The sequence below is a fragment of the Sapajus apella genome, unplaced genomic scaffold (genome assembly GCF_009761245.1).
Source record: "Sapajus apella isolate SASKATOON/1434 unplaced genomic scaffold, GSC_monkey_1.0 scaffold58, whole genome shotgun sequence".
Lineage (NCBI taxonomy): Eukaryota > Metazoa > Chordata > Mammalia > Primates > Cebidae > Sapajus > Sapajus apella.
Genome location: NW_022436998.1, coordinates 362671 through 383158, shown reverse-complemented (window position 1 = coordinate 383158; position 20488 = coordinate 362671). Strand labels below are relative to the sequence as shown.

The 20488-nt window shown below is 44.4% G+C and overlaps 1 protein-coding gene across 50 annotated transcripts in view; it reads right to left on the bottom strand.

Annotated features, from left to right (window-relative positions):
• Positions 1-20488, bottom strand: part of SORBS1 (sorbin and SH3 domain containing 1) — a 253867-nt gene that overhangs the window by 32736 nt on the left and 200643 nt on the right. For 27 of the 50 annotated variants that reach the window (XM_032245434.1, XM_032245433.1, XM_032245439.1 and 24 more), the window contains 5 exons: positions 14191-14363; positions 12199-13677; positions 11450-11535; positions 7789-7956; positions 2918-2964 (listed from right to left, as the gene is read on the bottom strand). In XM_032245434.1, the coding sequence (XP_032101325.1) occupies positions 2918-2964; positions 7789-7956; positions 11450-11535; positions 12199-13677; positions 14191-14363 (1953 nt within the window). The remainder of the gene's footprint in view (positions 1-2917; positions 2965-7788; positions 7957-11449; positions 11536-12198; positions 13678-14190; positions 14364-20488) is intronic. The other 23 variants (XM_032245463.1, XM_032245475.1, XM_032245473.1 and 20 more) reach the window with 2 other exon arrangements.

The window sequence follows — 20488 nt, the reverse complement described above, 5'->3', positions numbered from 1 at the left end:
TGATCTACCCGCCTCTGCCTCCCAAAGTGCTGGGATTACAGGCGTGAGCCACCGAGCCCAGCCTGATGTTAATTTTTAACCAGGACTCTTCTTTAAAAAATGAGACAAAAAAGCAAATTTTAAACCAAATGAAAACTTAAGTGGAGGATAAAAATTATAACTTTTTCTTGAATTAAAAAAAAAATGACCTAGATCTTTTTCATTTGAGTCAAACCAATAGGATGAAAAAAAAGGTCTCCAATTGTAACTTGGAAGACGTGTGCTCACTTTGCAGGATGCCAGGAAGCCCCACGGTACGTGAGGGGTGCTGGCTGAACAACGAGGGTACATCTGGAAAACTACAGAAAGTCAGTTCTGTGCTGAATAAAAGCAGAAGGCAGTTTGTGGGCCTCACATTGGCAGATAGGATTCTAACCCTCAAGAGGTCCATAAAGGGGATGTGGTCATTTATCTCTGTGAGAAGGAATGTCTTGGGCCACATTTCTGCCACGACCCTCTTTGGGGGGGTATTATGAATTCCCCTCCCTTCAACCCCAACCATGGGGACATAGATGAGCAAGACCCTCAGCATATTCACTCCTGTAGAGACCTGCAGGCCCCTAACTTTGCTATACTAAGTATCTCGCAGCTGTGGAGTGAGGTGGGAGAGTAATGGTCTTACTGTTAAGCGAAGGACACACTTGTGTGAGGGAGAGAGGAACTGAGGGGTCTGTAGTTGTGGCTGATGGAAGTCTACCATAGGGAATTTTGGGCTGCATTCTTCCAGTACTATGAACCATACCCCTAGCTCCCAAAAAACCACGTGACCAGGTCTGCTGATGAGAGGGTTTGAGTAATATGATTTGCTTTAGATCTTTTTTGGAACATCATGGTGTACATCAGCATAGCAAAGGCTCTGAGAAGTCCAAGGGAAAGAAACCTGTTTAACTTTGTTGAATCAAGTATTCCACAGCATGCTTTTTTTTTTTTTTTTTTTTTGAGACAGAGTCTCACTCTGCTGCCCAGGCTGGAGTGTGTGATCTTGGCTCATTACAACCTCCACCTCCTGGGTTCAAGCAATTCTCAGGCCTCAGCCTCCTGTGTAGCTGGAGTTACAGGCAATTCCCACCATGCCCAGCTAATTTTTGTATTTTTTGATAGAGACAGGGTTTCGCCGTGTTGGCCAGGCTGGTCTTGAACTCCTGACCTCAAGTGATCCACCAGCCTCGGCCTCCCAAAGTGCTGGGATTACTGGCATAAGCCACCACTCCTGGCCCCGACAGCATGCTTATTTGAGTAACTGACTATGGGGAAATGTAAAACCAAGGGCTTGAAAAACTATGGAGCTAGGATTTACTTTTTCCAGTAAATTTTGTTGACTTTTTTTTTGAAGGCAGCATGTTGTGATGAAAACACTGAGTCAGGAGGAAGGAACCCTCTCTCCTGCATTAGCAATGTTGATAAAAGGTGACAATTTCTGTGGATCTCAGCTTTCTCACCTGTTCTATTTGACAGTTGCTCTAAAAAAATTTAAGACTATGAAATCTGAGAAAATGTAATATTACCATCACTATGCCATTTAATAAATCTCACATAGATTTTTCTCAATTCAAAGAAAAAAGGTACCTACTTAATTAAACTGCAAATTAATTTATATATCTCTGTTATCCATTTTTTTTTTTTAAGTGGGGGAAGAGGATAATATATTTTGAGTACTAAATTTTGCTACGCTATGTAAAATGTTTTACAGGTATTACCCTAGCTTCCCTGCAAAAGAGGCATTTTTACCCCTCTCTTGCAGATAAAGAAAACTGAGTAGGGGAGAATTTGCTAACTTGACTACAGTCACAGAGATGGTAGCTGGCACAGTCAGGATTTGAACCCAGGACTTCCTGATTCTAAAGCCACAGTGTTTGCAATATGTTACACAGCCACCTCCTTTAGCTGACAAACTAAAGGACTGTAGTAACACATACAAACCCAACTGCACCAGATTTGTGCCTAGGTCTGGACACTGTGGCCTGGTCACTCATTTTGCAATGGAGGAGATTAGAACCCAGGTTGGTTAGCTCCACACAGCATTTCCCAGCATCTGTGGACAGAAAGCTCTCCCTCTCATCACCAGGTTTGCGACTGTCCATCTGCAGGACAATGGGATGGCTGCTGATCATCGTACTTTCAGCTGCCAATGAGAACTCATGGACTATTTTAATCCATAATTAGATAAAAAGCCAGCTGTTTCCATATGGAATCTAGTCTTTGGTAGCATTTCCCAAATCGTGTTTTAGGTTCCTTTCTTGAAAGACTTCTGGAGCTATTAATATGCCATCAACAAAGTATCTTTTCAAAGTGGGTGGGAGGCATAGATATAACAGGCAGTGTTTCCCAACTCATTCTACAACAGAACTCTTTTTGAGAAACATCTTAGAGGGCTAGCACTCTGAGGAACACACTTAGAGAAACACTAGTCTCCTGTGGGTTCATGTAAGACTTTAATCTCTTGGGATGTAGCAAAATGGGTAAAGTTATCTCCCTAGAGACTGGTCTAGATCATTCCACAGAAAAGATGGGTCAGATCAAGCCACCACTTAAGCAAATAGAACCCCTACATAGGAGGAGGCAGGGTGAGACAGGGTACAAGAGCCCAACCTCTGCCTAAGTTTGAATTCCAACTCTATCACACCAGCTTGAGCAAGTTCTTAACCTTATATAGTCCCTTGTTCTCTTCATTTGAACAGGGAGGATAGTCACAGCACCCACTCTGTAATGAGTATATGTACTTAGAATAGTGCTTGGCACATAGCAAACTCTATAAACTACTGTTTTGTTTTTTAACAATTTTTACCATTGTTATTTATCCAACTGTTCTCTATAAACAAACTGTTGTGTTTCAAAGGGGCAGCTAAGAAGATAAACAAATATGACTGGTGGCACTTACTTTAGTGTCTGAGCTTTAAAGTCAAATTTGGCTCTGGCAGGTCTCATCTGAACATAAGAAACAATGACAAGTTAAAATCAGGATTCATGTACAAGAAGGACACATTTTCACAAATTTCTAGAAGCAAAGCAGAAAAATTCACTCTAGCCAGTTTGTTCTAGTATAGAAATCTGGACAAAATTGCATTTGTCTGACCTTAGACACTACATAAATATTCAGCCAACTATGTATGTCGTGCATAAGAATCCCCCTAAAAAGAGCCAGATGTGGGGAAGAGATGGTTAGAAAGGTCCCAAAGCTGAGGGACTAGTTCCTCAAAACATGCTGGCCATGGCTAGTAAAAAAACATACAAACAAACAAATTAACAAAGTCAGCCAGAAGTCCTAGGATGTTCCTTATCTACTGTCTAATTCCTTTGGGACATCTATTTGCTTAAATTATGATACGCAAGTAGATGAAATGCCAATTCACTTCTCACATCATCTCCAACTGCATATATTTCTTAAGATTTGTGACATCATCCAAAAAGCCAGATAAAGTGGTCTCTGAGCTCCAATGACTCCTCACAAGACTTCCAACCCTGCTGGGTAGCCCTGTCTTCCCAGATGCCCAGGTGTGAGTCAGCCTCTACCCCTTCTCCACTTCCTGGTCAAGTCTGTTGTTAAGTCTAGAGGGACCTCCCTCCGTATCTCCACAACCCTGTCGCTCGAGGCTGACGATTAGTTCCCAGTGGCACAAAGCTTCCTTTGATTTCACATTCTCTTCACTCTAATCTATCACCCAGGAGCACAAGTAACATTCCTAACATTCTTCCTCGAATCTCTTCCTTGCTTTGAAGTTGGATGCTGCTCTCAACTTTCTCTCAGTTCAAATCTCAACTCCTGCCATAGGTGAAGGCCTTTGGGTGGTTTCTCCCTACTCTTACCAAATTGCCTCTATCCCTACTACACTGTTCCTGTTCCAGTCAAATCTATTTGCTACACCTCAGCTGAACCCCCTCCTACCCTTTTCTCTCTCTGGAATTTCTTTTTTTTTTTTTGAGACAGGGTCTTGCTCTGTCACTAGGCTGGAGTACAGTGGCATGATCTCAGCTCACTGCAACCTCCGCCTCCCAGGTTCAAGTGATTCTCCTGCCTCAGCCTCCTGAGTAGCTAGGAATACAGGTATATGCCACCACCCCTCTCTAATTTTTATATTTCTCGGTAGGGGCAGGGTTTCACCATGTTGGCCAGGCTGGTCTCTAACTCCTGGCCTCAAGTGATCCACCCACCTCAGCCTCCCACAGTCCTGGGATTACAGGTGTGAGCCACCATGGCCAGCTGCAGAATTTCTTTTCTTTCTTTTTTTTTTTTTTGAGACAGGGTCTCACCCTGTTGCCCAGGCTGGAGGGCAGTGGTACAATCATGGCTCACTGCAGTCTTGACTTCCTAGGCTCAGGTGATCCTCCCACCTCAGCCCCCTGCGTAGCTAGGACTACAGCCACGCACCACCACGGCTGGATAATTTTTGTACAGATAGGGTCCCACTATGTTGCCCAGGCTGGTCTCAGGTTCCTGGGTTCAAGCAGTCCTCCTGTCTTGGCCTCCCAAAGTATTGGGATTATAGGTGTAAGCCACCGTGCCTAGCCTTCCACAGGTATTTTTGAAGTTTGCATTTTCACAATGATGTTTTCATCTACTGCCTATCTATACCATACATATTGGGGCCAAGTGAATGATCACGTTATAATCAAGCTAAAGCCACACAATTTCAATACCTGTGTTTGTGTCTGTAACCGAAGAGCATAATTCACAGTTACAGGTGAACAAGAAAAGAATGGATGTGGAGTTAATGATGAATGACAAGTTCACAAGAGAAGACCAAATGACCAAAATTATAAGGATAAGAATTTCACAGTGATTCCAACAGAAAAATACAAGGAAGTAGGTTACCTCCTGTCACCCAGCTGTAGAGCTGAGTGAACTTTAAAAAACTTATACTAAAGCAGCACCATATTCACACTTTGGTAACTGAGTTCTGTCAAAACAATAGCTCGTATCAATTAAATTAATATAATTAGATAGGTGTATAATTTGTGATTAATTTGTAAATAGACTTAGGTTAATAAGGGGTGGTGGTGAGATTTTTTTTCATTAAAGGTTCATTAAAGTTCACTGATTGCACTGAACTCTTGAGACACGTATGAGAGTCACTGATGGTTATACAAAGTAGCATCCTCTCTCTCTTTATCTCCCTATAGCTTCCCAAGACTGAATCCATCTTTCCCTCCTCTGGCTTTCTCAGTATCGTGTTACCTACTACAGGGGAGAGATAACCGTACTTTAGTAACTGTAGTAAGTGCTACCAATGCATATGGATGTGGGTATGAGAAAGCAGCATGTTGTGATGAAAACATAGTCTCCCTCTTCCACTATCAGCTCCCCAAGGGCATACAGACTGAGTTATTTCTGCCTCCCACAGGGTCTTACACAGAACCAGTGGTCACCCAAGTCCTAGTCAATGGGACTGAAGTGCATTGACACAGTGGGGTGCACCTGGGATGTGCTGGTTTCTACTTTTTCAAGTCCATCAGTCAACTTCTAGGGCAGTAATTCTCACAATGTGTTCCCTAAACTGGTATCATCAATATCACCTGGGAAACTGTTACAAATGCAAAGTTTCAGGCCCCACTGCAGAATCAGAAACTTTGGAGATAGGACCCAGGGTCTGTATTTTACCAAGGCTTCCAGGGGATGCTAACATACTTGTCATTTAAGAAACGTTGCTCTACAAGCGAGGCAGGCTCATTGGGCAGAGTTTGCCTGCCTCTGTCCATGGTTATTCCACCCATGGTATATTTTTGTTTCCATATATCATCTACATGTGTAAGTGTGAAGCCCTAGTGCCTTTACCTGTTTCCATCTTCTTCTACTTACAAGCAGGTAGGACTGTGGGTGAGGACAAACCATGCCCAGAGCCTTCTGAGAAGGGCCATTTTGAGGAGGAGCTGGAATGTTGAGGGCTCAAGGGCTATCTTTTCTTTGCAATTAACACTTGCTAACTTTTGCTTCTTCCTGGATAGATTTTCTTTTTCTCCATCACTTTAGAGACTCCTTCTCTACCGAGCTTTCTTTTTTCTTTTAAATTTGAGATAGGTTCAAGTTTCTTTAAATTTGACACAGGGTCTCACTCTGCCACCCAGCTGGAGTGGTGTGTTCATAATTCAGCCTTGAACTTTGGGGTCAAGTCATCCTCCCACCTCAGGCTCCCAAGTAGCTATGACTATAGGCATGTGCCACTAAGCACACTGGCTAATTCTTCAGTTTTTCAATTTTTTTTTTCTTTTGTGAAGACGAGGTCTTCCTATGGTGCATAGGCTAGTTTCGAACTCCTGGCCATGAATGATCCTCCTGGCTCAGCCTCTCAGTATGCTGGGATTATAGACTTGAGCCACTAAACCTAGCCAGCTTTCTTTTAATTTGGTTCCTTCTTTTCACTATCTCTTCTTCCCAGACACCTTCTGTTTTTTTTGAGACAGGGTCTTACCCCTGCTCAGGCTAGAGTGTAGTGGCATGATCATGACTGTGCAGCTTTGACCTTCCAGGCTCCAGCAACTCTCCTGCCTCAGCCTCCCAAGTAGTTGGGACTACAGGTGTGTGCCATAACGTAGGCCTATCTGCCAACCTATCTAATTAATTAATTAATTAGAGATGGGGGTCTCACTATGTTGCCCAAGCTGGTCTTAAACTCCTGGGCTCAAGCAAATCTCCCACCATGACTTCCCAAAGCACTGGGATTACAGGCGTGAGCCACTATGTCCAGTTGTATTTCTTAAAAAAATAAAAATAAAAATAAAAATAAAAAAAGATGAATAGCCAATGGTGCTCCTGTTACTCAAAAGATAGAAACATAAATATTAATCTGCTGTATTGAAAGGTTATAAAACAGTACATACTTTGGGTGTTACTCCCCCATTGCCCTACCTCCCACCCTAAATCCCAGACACACACGTTTTTCCTAAAAGAGATCATCTTCAGTGGGGTTACTTAAGGGTTACATGGCAAAGCATGAACTCTTACACAAGATGCAGCATTTGGCTAGCATGAGAATTATGACATGTTGACCTTTGTGCAGGAGGCCAAGACCTGGATAAAATTCACTTCAAAGTTTGTTCTTCTTTTTCCTTTGTAATATTAAGCTTTCACAATCTAGGCGGGGAAATGTCAAAACTAAAAGAACGAATGAAACGTCCCTTGGAGAACTTTCTTACCCTCTGTGAGTTTCTCCTAACTGAGAAAGTCTTTAGGCTTCAAAATTCTTCAGTGAGGCACACTACGGCAGCACTACTGAACACACAATTCATCCACCTACATGTGAACAGCAGTATTGTTCTCTAGTTCAATATGAATGTCACAAAATTTGGAGACCTTTGTAAACGGCATAAAGTATTGTTAAGCTAACTTTTGTAAAGTTTCATTAACCATCTCTTCAAAGAAGAATTGTGTAGCTGTCCATATCACAGCTACCAATGCATATGGACTCAGGTATGAGGTTTCTAAACAGAACACGCAGGCAACACAGTAGCATGATAAAATGCAGGATATGGAGGGCTGGACTCATGAAGGCAGCCGATGCTCTAAGGCATGCAGTAGGGGTGTGTGCCAGCAGACCCCAGTCCCCCAGCCAGGCATGCTTGAACATACAGAGCACAGGACATAATGGGGTCATGTCTATTTACCAGCCACAAGAAGCCAAAGCAAGCCTAAGGGAAGCCAGGATGACAGATGCTATTTGGGGAACTACATTGGCCTACAGAGGGCAATGCTGAGGGGAGGCAAATAGGCAAATATTGCTTTGGGTCAAGCAGCAGATTGAGGTGACCAAAACAGACCTCTGACCCAGATTTCCTTTTTGCGGTATCGTCTATATTGAGGAGGTCCCCAAAGCGCTCATTAGTGATAAACTGATGGTGCGTCGGAATGACGCCCGTGTGGCGTCGAGCTGCAATATCAGCCTCTTCTTGCTCGCGCTTAAGTCGTCTCTGGTCCGCTAAAAGTTTCTGCCATAAAATTGCATAAAATGGGCAGTGAATCATCTGGTCCAGCATATTAGAAAACTACCAACAAAAGTCATTAGGGAAGAAGGTGCTGGGTGAACAGGGCAGAGGCATTAACTGTCAGCTGTCAGAGGGGCTTCAAAGCCACAACTACTACGCTCCCATCGTAACCACCCTTCGTGCACTGTGGAAAGGAGGCAGCTCTTCACTGGGAAAGCCGGGATGGGGGAAGGATGATTCCGCATGATTACACTCTACAGCAAACTATCTACCCCCAGCTCAGCCCAAAGCCACCTGCTCCTGGGAGCAAAGGCCAGGTGAGCCCAGGAGCACATCCAGGGCATTCCCAAGCATGCTGGGCTGACAGCGGGAGGCTGGAAGTACCATCTCTACCCTGTTTAGGCAGGGATATATTCCCACAGCATATTCCCCCTGGCAGGACCAAGGCTGGCCAATTCCTCCTGCCCATCTCAGGCCTATTAAACCTGCTATAGGCTTTTGCTAGTGAAGTCTATGGCACCAGGTCATTTTTGCGCTTCCTGCGCCTATTACTCCAATATGCTCTTGACAGAGTGGAGCAGCTCATTTTGGAAGACGATGCCCCTTCTAGGCCAGCCAACTCTTCCCCTAGGCACAATTTTTAGAAGGCCTTAGGATATGCACCAAAGGCTAATTATGTGGCTGACAGAGAACATCCGTTGCTTTCTTACTGAATGATCTGAAATGAAGCTAAGTTAAAGGGAATGACAGAGAACATAAAGATTAAAAAACCCTAAGAATAATGGTACCTGGGGTTAGAAGAAATATTATCTCCTAGAGTAAGGAAAAAGCAATCTACTTCTATTTTTAAAGGCTTCTCTGAAAAATCAAACAATGTTGCTTTTTACCAAATGTCCTGAATGCCTATTAAAATGACCCCATGGAATAGAATTTTTATGTGTTTTCTGATACATAACAATCTTACTTTCCTGGGATTAACTTTCCTTGTAGGAAAGCATGAATTAGAACTGATAATTCTTAGCACTGGATAATTCCAGCAGGCAATTACATGCCTCATGACATGCAGCCCCAAAGGATGCTGGGCCCAATTTTTCTCCAGGGTCTACAAATAAAAAAGTGACAACTCATCAAATGGCTGTGGGAGTTCCAGTACTCAAGTAAATTGTAAAGATTAAATGAGAAAAGACATGAGAAAGTCCTTTGCAAAGCCCAGTGCCACGGAAAGAGTACTGGCCAGGCATCTGGAGCCCTAGTTTCTAGCTCTGCTATGGGTATAGGTTAACTTACTATGCAGCCCTGGGGAAGCTACCACCTTGTTGTGGTCCTTGCCTGGACTAAACAAGGGCTTGGCTACATGACCACTAATGTCCCTGCCAAGACTGATATGTTCTCATTTTCTGAAATTCTGTTATTATCCACGTTAGTGATAAAGCATTTGTAATGGGAAGGGCCTGACTGACACCCCATGAGCTGGGAAGTGTGAGCTGTTTCTGTAGCCATGGGGATGGAGTGATGCTTGAGGCTGCCACAGTTCTTACTCAATCTCTTGTGTTCTGGCTGGAGTTAAACATAATCAATGGAAGTGGACATCAAATGGGGCAAAGCTCCCAATCTAGTAATTGAATCGGACCTTAGTAAGTCCCTCGACCCTGTAGTTTAACCATATAAGTCAAAAACCATGGATAAAGACACAAAACTTTTAAGGATCTATGAGCCAATGTTATTCAGGAGACAACAGCTAACGTTCTTATGTAACTTCTAATATATCAATTTCTAAACACCAGATAAACTACACCACCCATGTGATAGGCAAGGATTGTCACATAAAACCTCCTAGGTCAGAGACTAGGGTTTAAATTACTAAAATGGAATTACATCTTCCTTCATCATAGCAGCCCAGGCCTTGGGAATCTTGTATCTTGTGGCAGGAAATAGTTAACAAAGAGCTATAGAAATGAATCTGCTCTGTGGCCTGATGGACACTCATCATGAGTAAGTTACTACAAATAATACTGTACATCAAATGCTTCCTCTTGTTTCTTTCCATGGATAGGTGCAAGTTTCTTACTGAATACTGTTTAATTGTAGCCAGAGATGGGGAAAGGTATGGTGGTTTCTTTCTTTCTTTTTTTTTTTGAGATGGAGTCTTGCACTGTTCCCTGGGGTTGGAGTGCAGTGGCGTGACCTTGGCTCACTGCAGCCTCCACCTCCTGGGTTCATGCAATTCATCTGCCTCAGCCTCCTGAGTAGCTAGAATTACAGGCACCCACCACCCTGCTCGACTAATTTTTTGTATTTTTAGTAGAGATGGGGTTTCACTATGTTGGCCAGGCTGGTCTCAAACTCCTGACCTCATGATCTGCCCACCTCGGCCTCCCAAAGTGCTGGCATTACAGGCGTGAGCCACCACGCCTGGCCATGGTGGTTTCATTTTTGCCTTTTGTTTCACCATCTGGAGGCAATAATTATCATCATCCCACTCGTCCCCAAGTCAGCCTTACCCTAAATCCTTCAGGAAACCCCACCTAAACTCTGGAACTACTCAACAAGACAAAACAATAGAGAAAAAGGGCTTCAGACTTGAACATGAACGGGACAGAATGGTGCACACATGCACACCCTCCCCTACTGCTACCAGGTCAAGGTGAGTTTTCCATCTCTTAATTCATTTCAGGAATATGGGCATTGGAGCTTGTTTAATCTATAGGACTCTTTTTCTAGGGGATGTGAAGCCCAGAAAGCATACAACATGACAACGATTTATTCCAGCAGAAGCTTGTGATTTTTCCCCATTTGGCTGATGCAAAGAACTACCTCTTCCCAAATCCCCAAGAAAAGGGACTCTTTCCCAGGCCCTGCCAGTCACCCCATGTCAGGACAGGCATTTCAGTAGTTACAAGAAAATATCCACATTTTGAAGTTCTTGTAGGTTTGCCAGCATTTCTTGGTGTATCTGCCTTCTTCTGAGTTGAAGGCAACAGAGTTATAGGCAACTTCCTTAAATTGTTTTATAAAATGTATCAAGGTCACTACTATTTTTCATTTTCCTCTTTCTCCTATTGCATCCTTCTCAATTTGAAAAAAGCTTTCTGCCGACAGAGGGGTGGGCAGTATTGGAGAAATAATGTGGGTGGATTTCCTTGGAGACTACCAAGGGTGGGGCTGAGGGGGATGAAAGAGCAAACTCTGGTGTCTCGCTTACAAGGCATTAAGTGCAGCAGTGGACAACCTCTTTCTGTATCTCCCATGCAGCAGTGCTGGCTGGAACTGGCATTTATAACCTAGTGCCTGTGGGGAAATCAGTTCTACTTTTTGGAAAAGTTGACTAAAAGAGGAGTGACTGAGCCTAGGTCATATAAAAAAATCATTTGTGAAAGCCTCAATTTTTGCTTCCAATTGCTAGACCATGTCACCTCTCTGACAGATGTCTAGAATCTTTACTTTCTTCATATGTTTTTCCAAGCAAAAGCTAAGAAATTTGAAAGATGGGATTTACCTCCTTATCATCATGACGTCTTCGAATAAATTCTTCTGTGGATTCCAAGTAATCAGCTGGTATAAAATGTCTTGGCGATTCTGAATCTTTAAAACAACAAAGTAGAGTTAAAACAGGCAAAGATTTAGCTGGAAACCAACTTGGGAAGAGAGTTCACCTTTCATCTATTATAAATATCAAAATTTTATAGGCATTGTTGATTAATGATCAATGGTCAAATTCTGATGAAAAAAAAAAAAACAAATTCCACCCCCTGCCCCACTTTTTGGATTTATTTGTGAACTAGTTTAATGCAAAGAGAACTACTACTCAGAAGGCAAAAGGTGAGCAAAATGAGAGGACTTTCTTTGTAAAGTGTCCCTACAAAGAGGCGTGCAAGACCTTATAGGGACAAGTCACACACACACACATAGGGCCACTGAGAGAGGCTGCCTCTCAAAAAACCATGGGTTACGTTGGGAACTGGTGCAAACAGCAAGGGGTTCGAGAGCTCAAATGAACACATTTCTCAGTTGAGCTAAACGGCCAATTTTTCTTTCGAAACACAGTTTGGTGGTTAGTCTAAATGACATGGGGGTTTTGTTTTTAAAGAAGTGCAGCCACTACGAGCCATGATTAATTGCCAAGCAAAACAAACAGAAAACAAAGGACAGACCAGAAAATGAGCACCAAGGGCACAGAAGAGGAAGGGTAATGCAAGCAAAGTGGAGGACGGGGAGGTGAGACTAGGCAAACACACAAAATGCCACCTCCGCGGGACGGTGCCAGTTCACTTTGAGGGTTGTTGTTCCTGTCCAGCCTGTGGTCTGAGTATGGCACGGAGTTTCCATTATTAATGACCCTTGGGTAGTCCTCCAGGGCCGCGGGTCTCTCCTGAGAGGGCTCTGAGCTGCGGCTAAGCCTGGCCATGGTGTGTCGGGAAGACAGGCGTGTGGGAACCACGGGCTTCCCCCCAGAAGGGGGCTGGTCCTGATGGGGCTGACTGGGTAGGTCTGGCTTCTGGCCCACCAGCAGGCCTGAGGAGTCACCAGGGGAAGGTTGTCTGGCGTGGTGCTGGAGGGGCTTTTTCAGCCGGAAAGGAAGGGGGCTCATTAGGTAGATGTTCCTGAGGAGGGTGCTCTTGTCCCCTCTGGAATCCAGGCGCCACTCGGGCTGTCTAGAGGTCTGCTGCTGCTCATGCTTCCGGATGGTGGTGAAGCGGGTGTATGAGGCCGGGCAGGTGCCCTTGCACTTATTGAGGCGATGTTTGGGGAAATCTCCATGAACGCTGCCGCCACTGCCTTCTCTGCTGTCAGTGGAGATATTTGAACAGCGGTCCAGGTCATCAGAGCAGGTGGAGAGGGGCTCAGAAGGCACAAGGCCCCTGAAGCCCAAGGCATGGTGCGCCATATTGCTACATGTTGGGGAGGCATAGACCCCGATGGAGTTCATCCCATCCATCTCCTTGGGACGAAGCTTGGTTGACTCAAGGAGGGACTCGGCCGAGCGGGCTGAAGTCAGGCTTCCCCGGGACAGCACGGGTGTGGGAGACTTGCTCAGCCTGCCGGACAGGTCCAGGGACGGCATGGAACGGGACCGCTGAATTAACTGCTCAAAAGCCGTGATGCGGGAAGAGACGGTGTGCTTGGGGATGTGTTCTGAGCCCTCCTGGCTGGGGCCCAGCTCACCCCTGGACAATGCCAGGCCACTCTTTTCAAAGTGGGAGGCGAGATCCCGCACACTCGAGGAGGAGGAGACGGAGCCCAGGAAGAGGCCAGCTCGGTTGATCTGGTGCATGTCCCGGTAGAGCATGGTGAACTGCATCCCAGCCTTTCTTGAGAGAGGGCAGGGCCTCCTGCCGCTGGTGCCGTACTCTTGGAGGCTCATGGTGCTGCTCGACTTGCTGTCATAATCCCGTCGGGAGCGCATGAACAGGTTCTCGATGCTCCCTCCCACTTGGAGGGGGAGGTCTCTTTTGGAATCATTCAAAGAACCGGAAACACAAAGGTTCTCACAGCTTTGAGCCTTCTCTGAGGGCAAGAGGATACTCTTCTGTTCTTGCAAAAGAGCGCTGGGAGCAGAGAGCCTGGGTTTGAATTTGGAAGGAAGGATTTCCGAAATGCAGGCTTTCGCAGCTGACAGGGGCTTCTTTTGCTTACACACAGGGCCTAACGCATTGCTAGTGTTAAACGTTCGGCTATGGACTGAAGATGAAGAAATCATGTGAGCATTCCCACCTTTACGATCCACTGGTAAGCATGCAGAATAAAATAAATAGACCCATTAGGTTAAAGCTGAAAGCTGCTAAAAAGAAAAAGGAGAGGTAACATGCTCATTGGTCATAAGGGCTTTTAAAAAATTCCCAGTCGATGTTTGGAAGCAAAATAATCTGTGCTGCAAAGCAGGTGCAAGGATGCAACAACAAAAAAATGGCTACTCTGCTAGAGTTAGGAATGGCTAAAGCTCAGCTAATTTCTAAGAAAAGGTAATTAGGATGAGAGAGAGAGAGAGAGACATCTTCAAGGAGAGCAAGGTTGCTGGGGGGGGGGGGGGGGGGGTCAAAAAAAGGGAAACTATTAAAACCAGAAAGAAAAATGGCCGGTAAGAAAATAGGGAAGGGAATTTACGAGGGCTCCAAGGCCTGAATGTGGGTCTGAACGAGGTGGGACTCATCCCCATTGCTGGAGGTTCACCACAGCTGACGCTCAGTGGATGGAGGTGGATGGGAGACGGAGGCCTGCAGGCTTCACCCAGTTTATTACCTTTTGTGGAAGCTGAGCTGGATGGTCGCTTGAGCCCACTCAGGCCCTGAAGAGGGATGTCGCCACCTTCCAATACACTTTTGTAAATTTGTCTCTCATTCTCCAAGCTAGTGAGATCCCCAGGAGCCCCATCTGATTCCCTCTTCACTGCATGGAAGTTGGAAGAATATATGCTATGAACAGGTAGTTTTGAAAGAAAGAGAGAAAAGGGAAAAAATGAAGATAAGAATAGGAGTTAGCACTTTTGACATTTTTCAAATAGCCCATTACGTGCTGAGGACAAGAAATATACCTCCTGGCATCCTAATCAAGCACTGTCCTTTCTAAAGAGTGCTCTTATTTAAAAACACATTTCTACAGATAGGCCCATGGAGCCCTGAATGCTCAGGAATCTTGCTCAAACAGCAAAGTTCTCTAATTGAGATGGCTGCATTTGGGCTTTAAAAGAAAAATTCTATCGAATGCTGCCAGGAGAAGAAGGGTTGGAGGAAGGATGGGGGAGACAGAAGAACTACACACAGCAGGAGGGAAGCAGAACCCAGTGGCTACAGGCACGGCGGTGCAGTCAAGGACATGGGCGGTGCCTCTGTCATGTAGCCAGCCAGTGTCAGCTACTTCAAGTCCACTACCTGGATTATTTTTCTGGCTTATTCTTCATAAGCACTTTGGAATATTAAAATCAGCAATGAAAGGGGGAGGCCCAACTGTCTTGGGTCTCCAGGAAAATCAGTGACCAAGTGAAATTGGAACCTGGGATTCTATGGGCTCTTAGTATCACAGCCAAATTTGCATTGCTTCTTTCAAAGCTTGTGTTCAGAACATTATGATATACAGTATAAGTATAAACAATTGCTCATTCATAGCCTCCATTTATTTTTTATCTCATTAAAATCTAGGTATTTCTGCAAGTTACCACAGATTCCTTTTGGAATGAGGTGAGGCACAGAAAAAAAAATTAAGAGTACTTACTCACTGAGTCCCTCCCTTCTCCTAATCCCACTTTTCTATGCCTGCCACTCACATACTGTAATTGACACACATACACACACACACACACACACACACACAGACACATACATGCACAGACATGCATGTGCACACATACACACACACACCCCTCAGTTAAGTGAATGACTCCTGTCCTGCAGAAGCACATAGGCTCCTGCTTTTATTCCTACCAAACTCAGTTTACTGGTATCAAAATAGATTTTTCAGCTCTGAAGACCCATTAGTAGGTGGAATTCCTTCATCCCTCTGTTTCATTGTGAATATCATCTAATACAATAGAATAGCTTAAAGAATTACAAAGTGAACACCCATATTGTCCCCAACTGGCTTCTACGGGGGACATGAACTATGACTGTTTGATCACACATCTGTCCAGCTGTATTTCCCTCTACTCATCCAGCAATGATCAATAATGCAATGCTTTTATATTCTGGGAAGCTGGCCTTTCTTTCTGTGCATAATTGCAGCCTCTGAGCCCCCATGGTCACCAATAATGACAGCAAAAACAACTCTACACACCTCTTGGTGAGGCGTCCTATGTGGCAGGCACTGTGCCTATTGATCATTCTCGCTTCAATCCTAACCATCCTACTTCTGCTATTTTTCAGATGAGGAAACGAAGCACTAATAGATTCAGTAACTTGTCAAAGCAGGCAGGTTAGCAGAATGGCGGGGTTGGAACTTGAACCAGGCTGTTGAGCACTACACAGATAGTATTCTAGTATTCTCTCTCAGCTCCTGTTTCAATTTACTATTTATTTATTTTTTTGTAGAGACAGGGTCTTGCTATGTTGCCCAGGTTGGTCTTCAACTCCTGGCCTCAAGTGATCTTCCCACCTTGCCCTCCAACAGTGTTGGGGTTACAGGCATGAGCCAATGCGCCCAACCTTCAGTGGCTGTTTTATTAATAGATAGAACACTTCCCTGCAACTGAGAAGGCAGTGACTTGCACACCACAGGAACCAGAGGGAACTCAGAGATGCTCCAGCTCTCTATATGCCACCGCTGCTGAGCATTACTCACCATGAATACACCCCTAAGACAAATGGCACCAGAACCCAGGAGTCAGAAATGGAAAAGAGGTGGGGACTCTGGCAGAATACCATGGCATCTCCACCTTAGAATAATAAAGTCCCCTGAGCAATACCATTGCTTCTGGCACTCATAATCCCCTCACAGGAGCTGCCACTTACTGAGCCTCACCTGTGCCAGTTGGGGCTAAGGACTTTATGTACCCTATTTCAGGGGACTGCGGGGGTGGGGGTCAGAGCTCCCCCATGGCCCTCCTTCATTCACTCTGGTCTAGGTATGGGGATCAAATGCTTTTCCTCTTTACTTATAGGAGATGGAAGAACCTGACGGTAGCTTGCAAGGCTGTGGCACCATATGCCAATTTAAATAAATGTGAGCTGATCTAAACTGGCTTTAATTTTGAATTTCCTAATTAAAAATAAATCTGCCCCTTTTCCAAATTTCCTATTCACTATCCACTCTCTCCTTTACTTGCATCTTCTGATTTGCCCTTCAGTTTACTGTTATGTTTCCTCTTTTTTGTATAACCCCAACAGCAAAAACATCCATGTATAGATGTTCTGTATCGTTGCTGACCAATGTGGTGGTGACTGAGGTCTCTTTTGTGAAGGTATGGTGTCTGGGCCTACCACACCTCCCTCAGACTTGGAGAGTAGTAAACTAAACTGGGCTTGAGGCTGCCTCCATACTTCAAATTCCTGTTCTTCTGCAACCTAACTTAGTATGTAAAAAAACTACAGTCTAAGAGTATATTCTTGTAACAAATAGCTGAGCCTCAGCCAATTACAGCAGCCAAGCTTCAGTTAATCCCAGGCTGCCAATTGATCAGCCCATGTCTATATAAATGCCCAAACAGGCAACCATGGAGCGTAACCAATCAAGTTGTAGCTGTACTCACTGTCTTTTTCTGTTTATAAATGCTGCCTACCCATGTTGCTGGGTGAAGCTCTCTGAACCGCTCTTGGCTCTGAGGGCTACCTGAACATGAATCCTTCTATCCCTTAAATAAATCTGCTAAATTTAATTTGTCTAAAGTTTTTCTTTTAACAGAGTGACTGACAGCAGCTTCCATTCCGCCACCCCTGCGATACTTTGAATTGCCTCAGCTTTGGCCAGAACACTTTTTTTTTTTTTTGAAAGAGTCTCACTGTGTTGTCCAGGCTGGAGTGCAGTGGTGCCATCTTGGCTCACTGCAATCTCTGCCTCCTGGGTTCAAGTGATTCTCCTGCCTCAGTCTCCTGAATAGTTGGGACTACAGGTGTGCACCACCACACCTGCCTAATTTTTGTATTTTTAGTAGAGACAGCGTTTCACCATGTTGGTCAGGCTGGTCTCAATCTCCCAACCTCAGGTGATCCGCCCATCTCAGCCTCCCAAAGTGCTGGGATTACACGAGTGAGCCACCGTACCTGGCCTGGCCAGAACTTCTAAGCCATCTTCTGAGTTCCTAATAACTTTTTTCTGTCATGCCTCTCAGCCATAACTGGCTACCTGACCTCACACCTCTGCTCTACCTCACCAACAGTCAGATCTCATCCCACCCCCACACCTCAGCCACCTCACTCTCTGGCTTTATTCCACCCATTATCACCATTTTTCCCAGCTTCCTACCAGAATGATAAACCGGCACTCAGGAAACCTCTCAGAATGGATTTGCCACAGCCAATTGTTTTTTTTTTTCTGATACTAAAGCTAAGAAAACATGCTTTTTCCAGATGTGTAACATTTTGAAACCAAGGCACTCCTTGTTTAAAAACAACACCTAAGAGCTCTACAGCAATGCTGTGTCACCCAGGCTGGAGTGCTATGTCACAATCTCAGCTCACTGCAACCTCCGCCTCCTTGGTTCAAGTAATTCTTCTGCCTCTGCCTCCCAAATAGCTGAGACTACAGGCACTTGCCGCCATGCCCGGCTTTTTAATTTAATTTTATTATTACTATTTTTTGAATTTTTGGTAGAGATAGGGTTCAGTATGTTGGCCAGGATGGTCTTGAACTCCTGACCTTGTGATCTGCCTGCCTTGGCCTCTCAAAGTGTTGGCATTACAGGCGTGAGCCACTGCGCACAGCCACAACAACGTTTTTAAGTGTATCATATCCATCAGCTGTTCTAATGCTGAAGCGAGAACATCTGTTTCACTGTACAAAAGGGGAAACTGAGGACCAGAGTGTCAAAGCCATTTGCCCAAGGTCACAGAGTACTTGCTCTGTCCAAGTATATCAGAGAGGATAAAAGGAGCCTTGTCCCCTCAGCTGGTTGAGAAAGGCCCAATCAGGAAAAGCAGCTGAGTACTTAACAAAACAATTAAGTTCAGAAGCTCAGCTCTGAGCAGCCTTGATTAAGCCAGATTTTGGTTCAGGAAGAGCAAGCCAGGAAGAGCTAGCACAGAGAATTCAACCTCTGGCTGAGATGCAGAGCTGGCTGCTGAATTTCGGGGGGATTCAACAAAAACACACTCACTGGAAGAATAAAGTGAGATAACAGAGCAATCATCCTAGGGCCAACTGTGGCCCATTAGCACTGGACAAGTGATGGGCCAATTGTGCTAATGGGCAGGCTCTGGAGGCTGTGGACAGAGTCCTGGAGACTGGGATTCCTTCCTGACTCCAGCAAGGAATGTGGAACAGTGGAGGCAAACCCACTCTCATTTAAAAACTTGCCAAGTCTGTTTCTCTTGGTCTCAATTTCTTTCATTTGCAAAACTAATAGGCATGGGGAGATTGTACAAGAAATCCACTGCAAATCTGTTATGTACACAGACCTTTCTTTTGAGCTCCAGACACATACATTCAACCACCTTCTAGACATCCACTTGGATGTTCCTTGGGCATCTTAAACTCAACATGTCCCAAACCATCTCCCATCACCCAACCCAGAAAGCTTAGGAAATCGGTCTCCTTCCCGATGTCCTTGCTCCTCAAGCCTAATCAGTCACCAAGCCCTGCTTCTTCCCTGTCCTTGACACAGCTGACATTAATCCCTTCACTGTCCACCTCCCGCCTTATCATCTTTACCCACAACTGTGCCACAAACACACATTGCTCCCCCAGTTTCCAGCCCTGACGCCCTCTAGTCATCTCTGTCTAGAAAAGATATCATGTCATTCTACTGCTCATTTATTCAATCAACAAATATTTACTAAGCATCTATTAAGTGTCACTCTCCTAGGTGGAGATTCAACATGCAACAGAACAGACAAAAAGTTCCAGCTTCATGAAGCTTACATTCACCATTCAAAATCATTTGGTTATTTCAAGAAGAAGAAAAAACCTAACTTGTTAACTGTAGCTTTGAAGGAGGGAGTCTAGATAATCCTCTAAAAGTTTCATTTTATAGCCTTTTGTACTGCATGAAAAAAAATTTATAAAGTTATTGTTATTCACATTTTATTTGCAGCTCCTCTATAAAACTTAACCTTTCTTCCTCCACAAAACGATAGGTGCTCACTCCTCCCTCCTGGGCCCCATCATTGCATGCACCTCACTGGATTCTGGTTATTTACAAACCGGTCTCCCCTATTACACCTGGAACCCCTTGAGGCCAGGAAGTTTATCTTCTTAATCTGTGCATGTCTGATGCCTTGTATGGTTGGTTGGTCAATAAATATTAGTGGAATAAAAGATTCTATAAAATTAAATGCCTACATGCATACAGATTTCTGACACATTTGTAAGGTCCAGGCGAATCTTTACTGTTTCATATAGTTCTTCAGGTTATGATCTGTGTTTTGTTTCCAGATCAGATTAAAAGGAAAAAGTGTTCCCTAGTCTGCCATCCCCATACAGGGAAGAACAGCTTGTTCTCGAGTGCCACCTGCTGGTCAAATAGAGTAAAGCTCTTTGGTTAGGCAACACTGAAATGAAAATAATAAGTAGTTCCCTCTACTGATTTATAGATCTGAAATGCTAGGAAAAGAAAGTGTAAAACTGGACACACATTCTGATGGTAACTATAAATATATACATACACACACACACACACACACACACACACACACACACATATATTGAAGGCAAGGACTTGCAGTTGCATTAGGATATTGGGACTATGGGTGAATTCCTTCCTCTCTGTTTCCAGTTCTTTTACTATTATAATATGTAATCAGTGTTAGTTAATAAAGTTCTCAAGTTAAGTCTGTCCAAGATATTAAAGTGGGCTTAAAACAATGCCATCACTTCTCCAGTTGCCACAAAATTGTGAACCTGGGCCACCTGTGACTTCTCTTTCTTCATTCTTTGGGTTAAGGTCAAGTCCTGC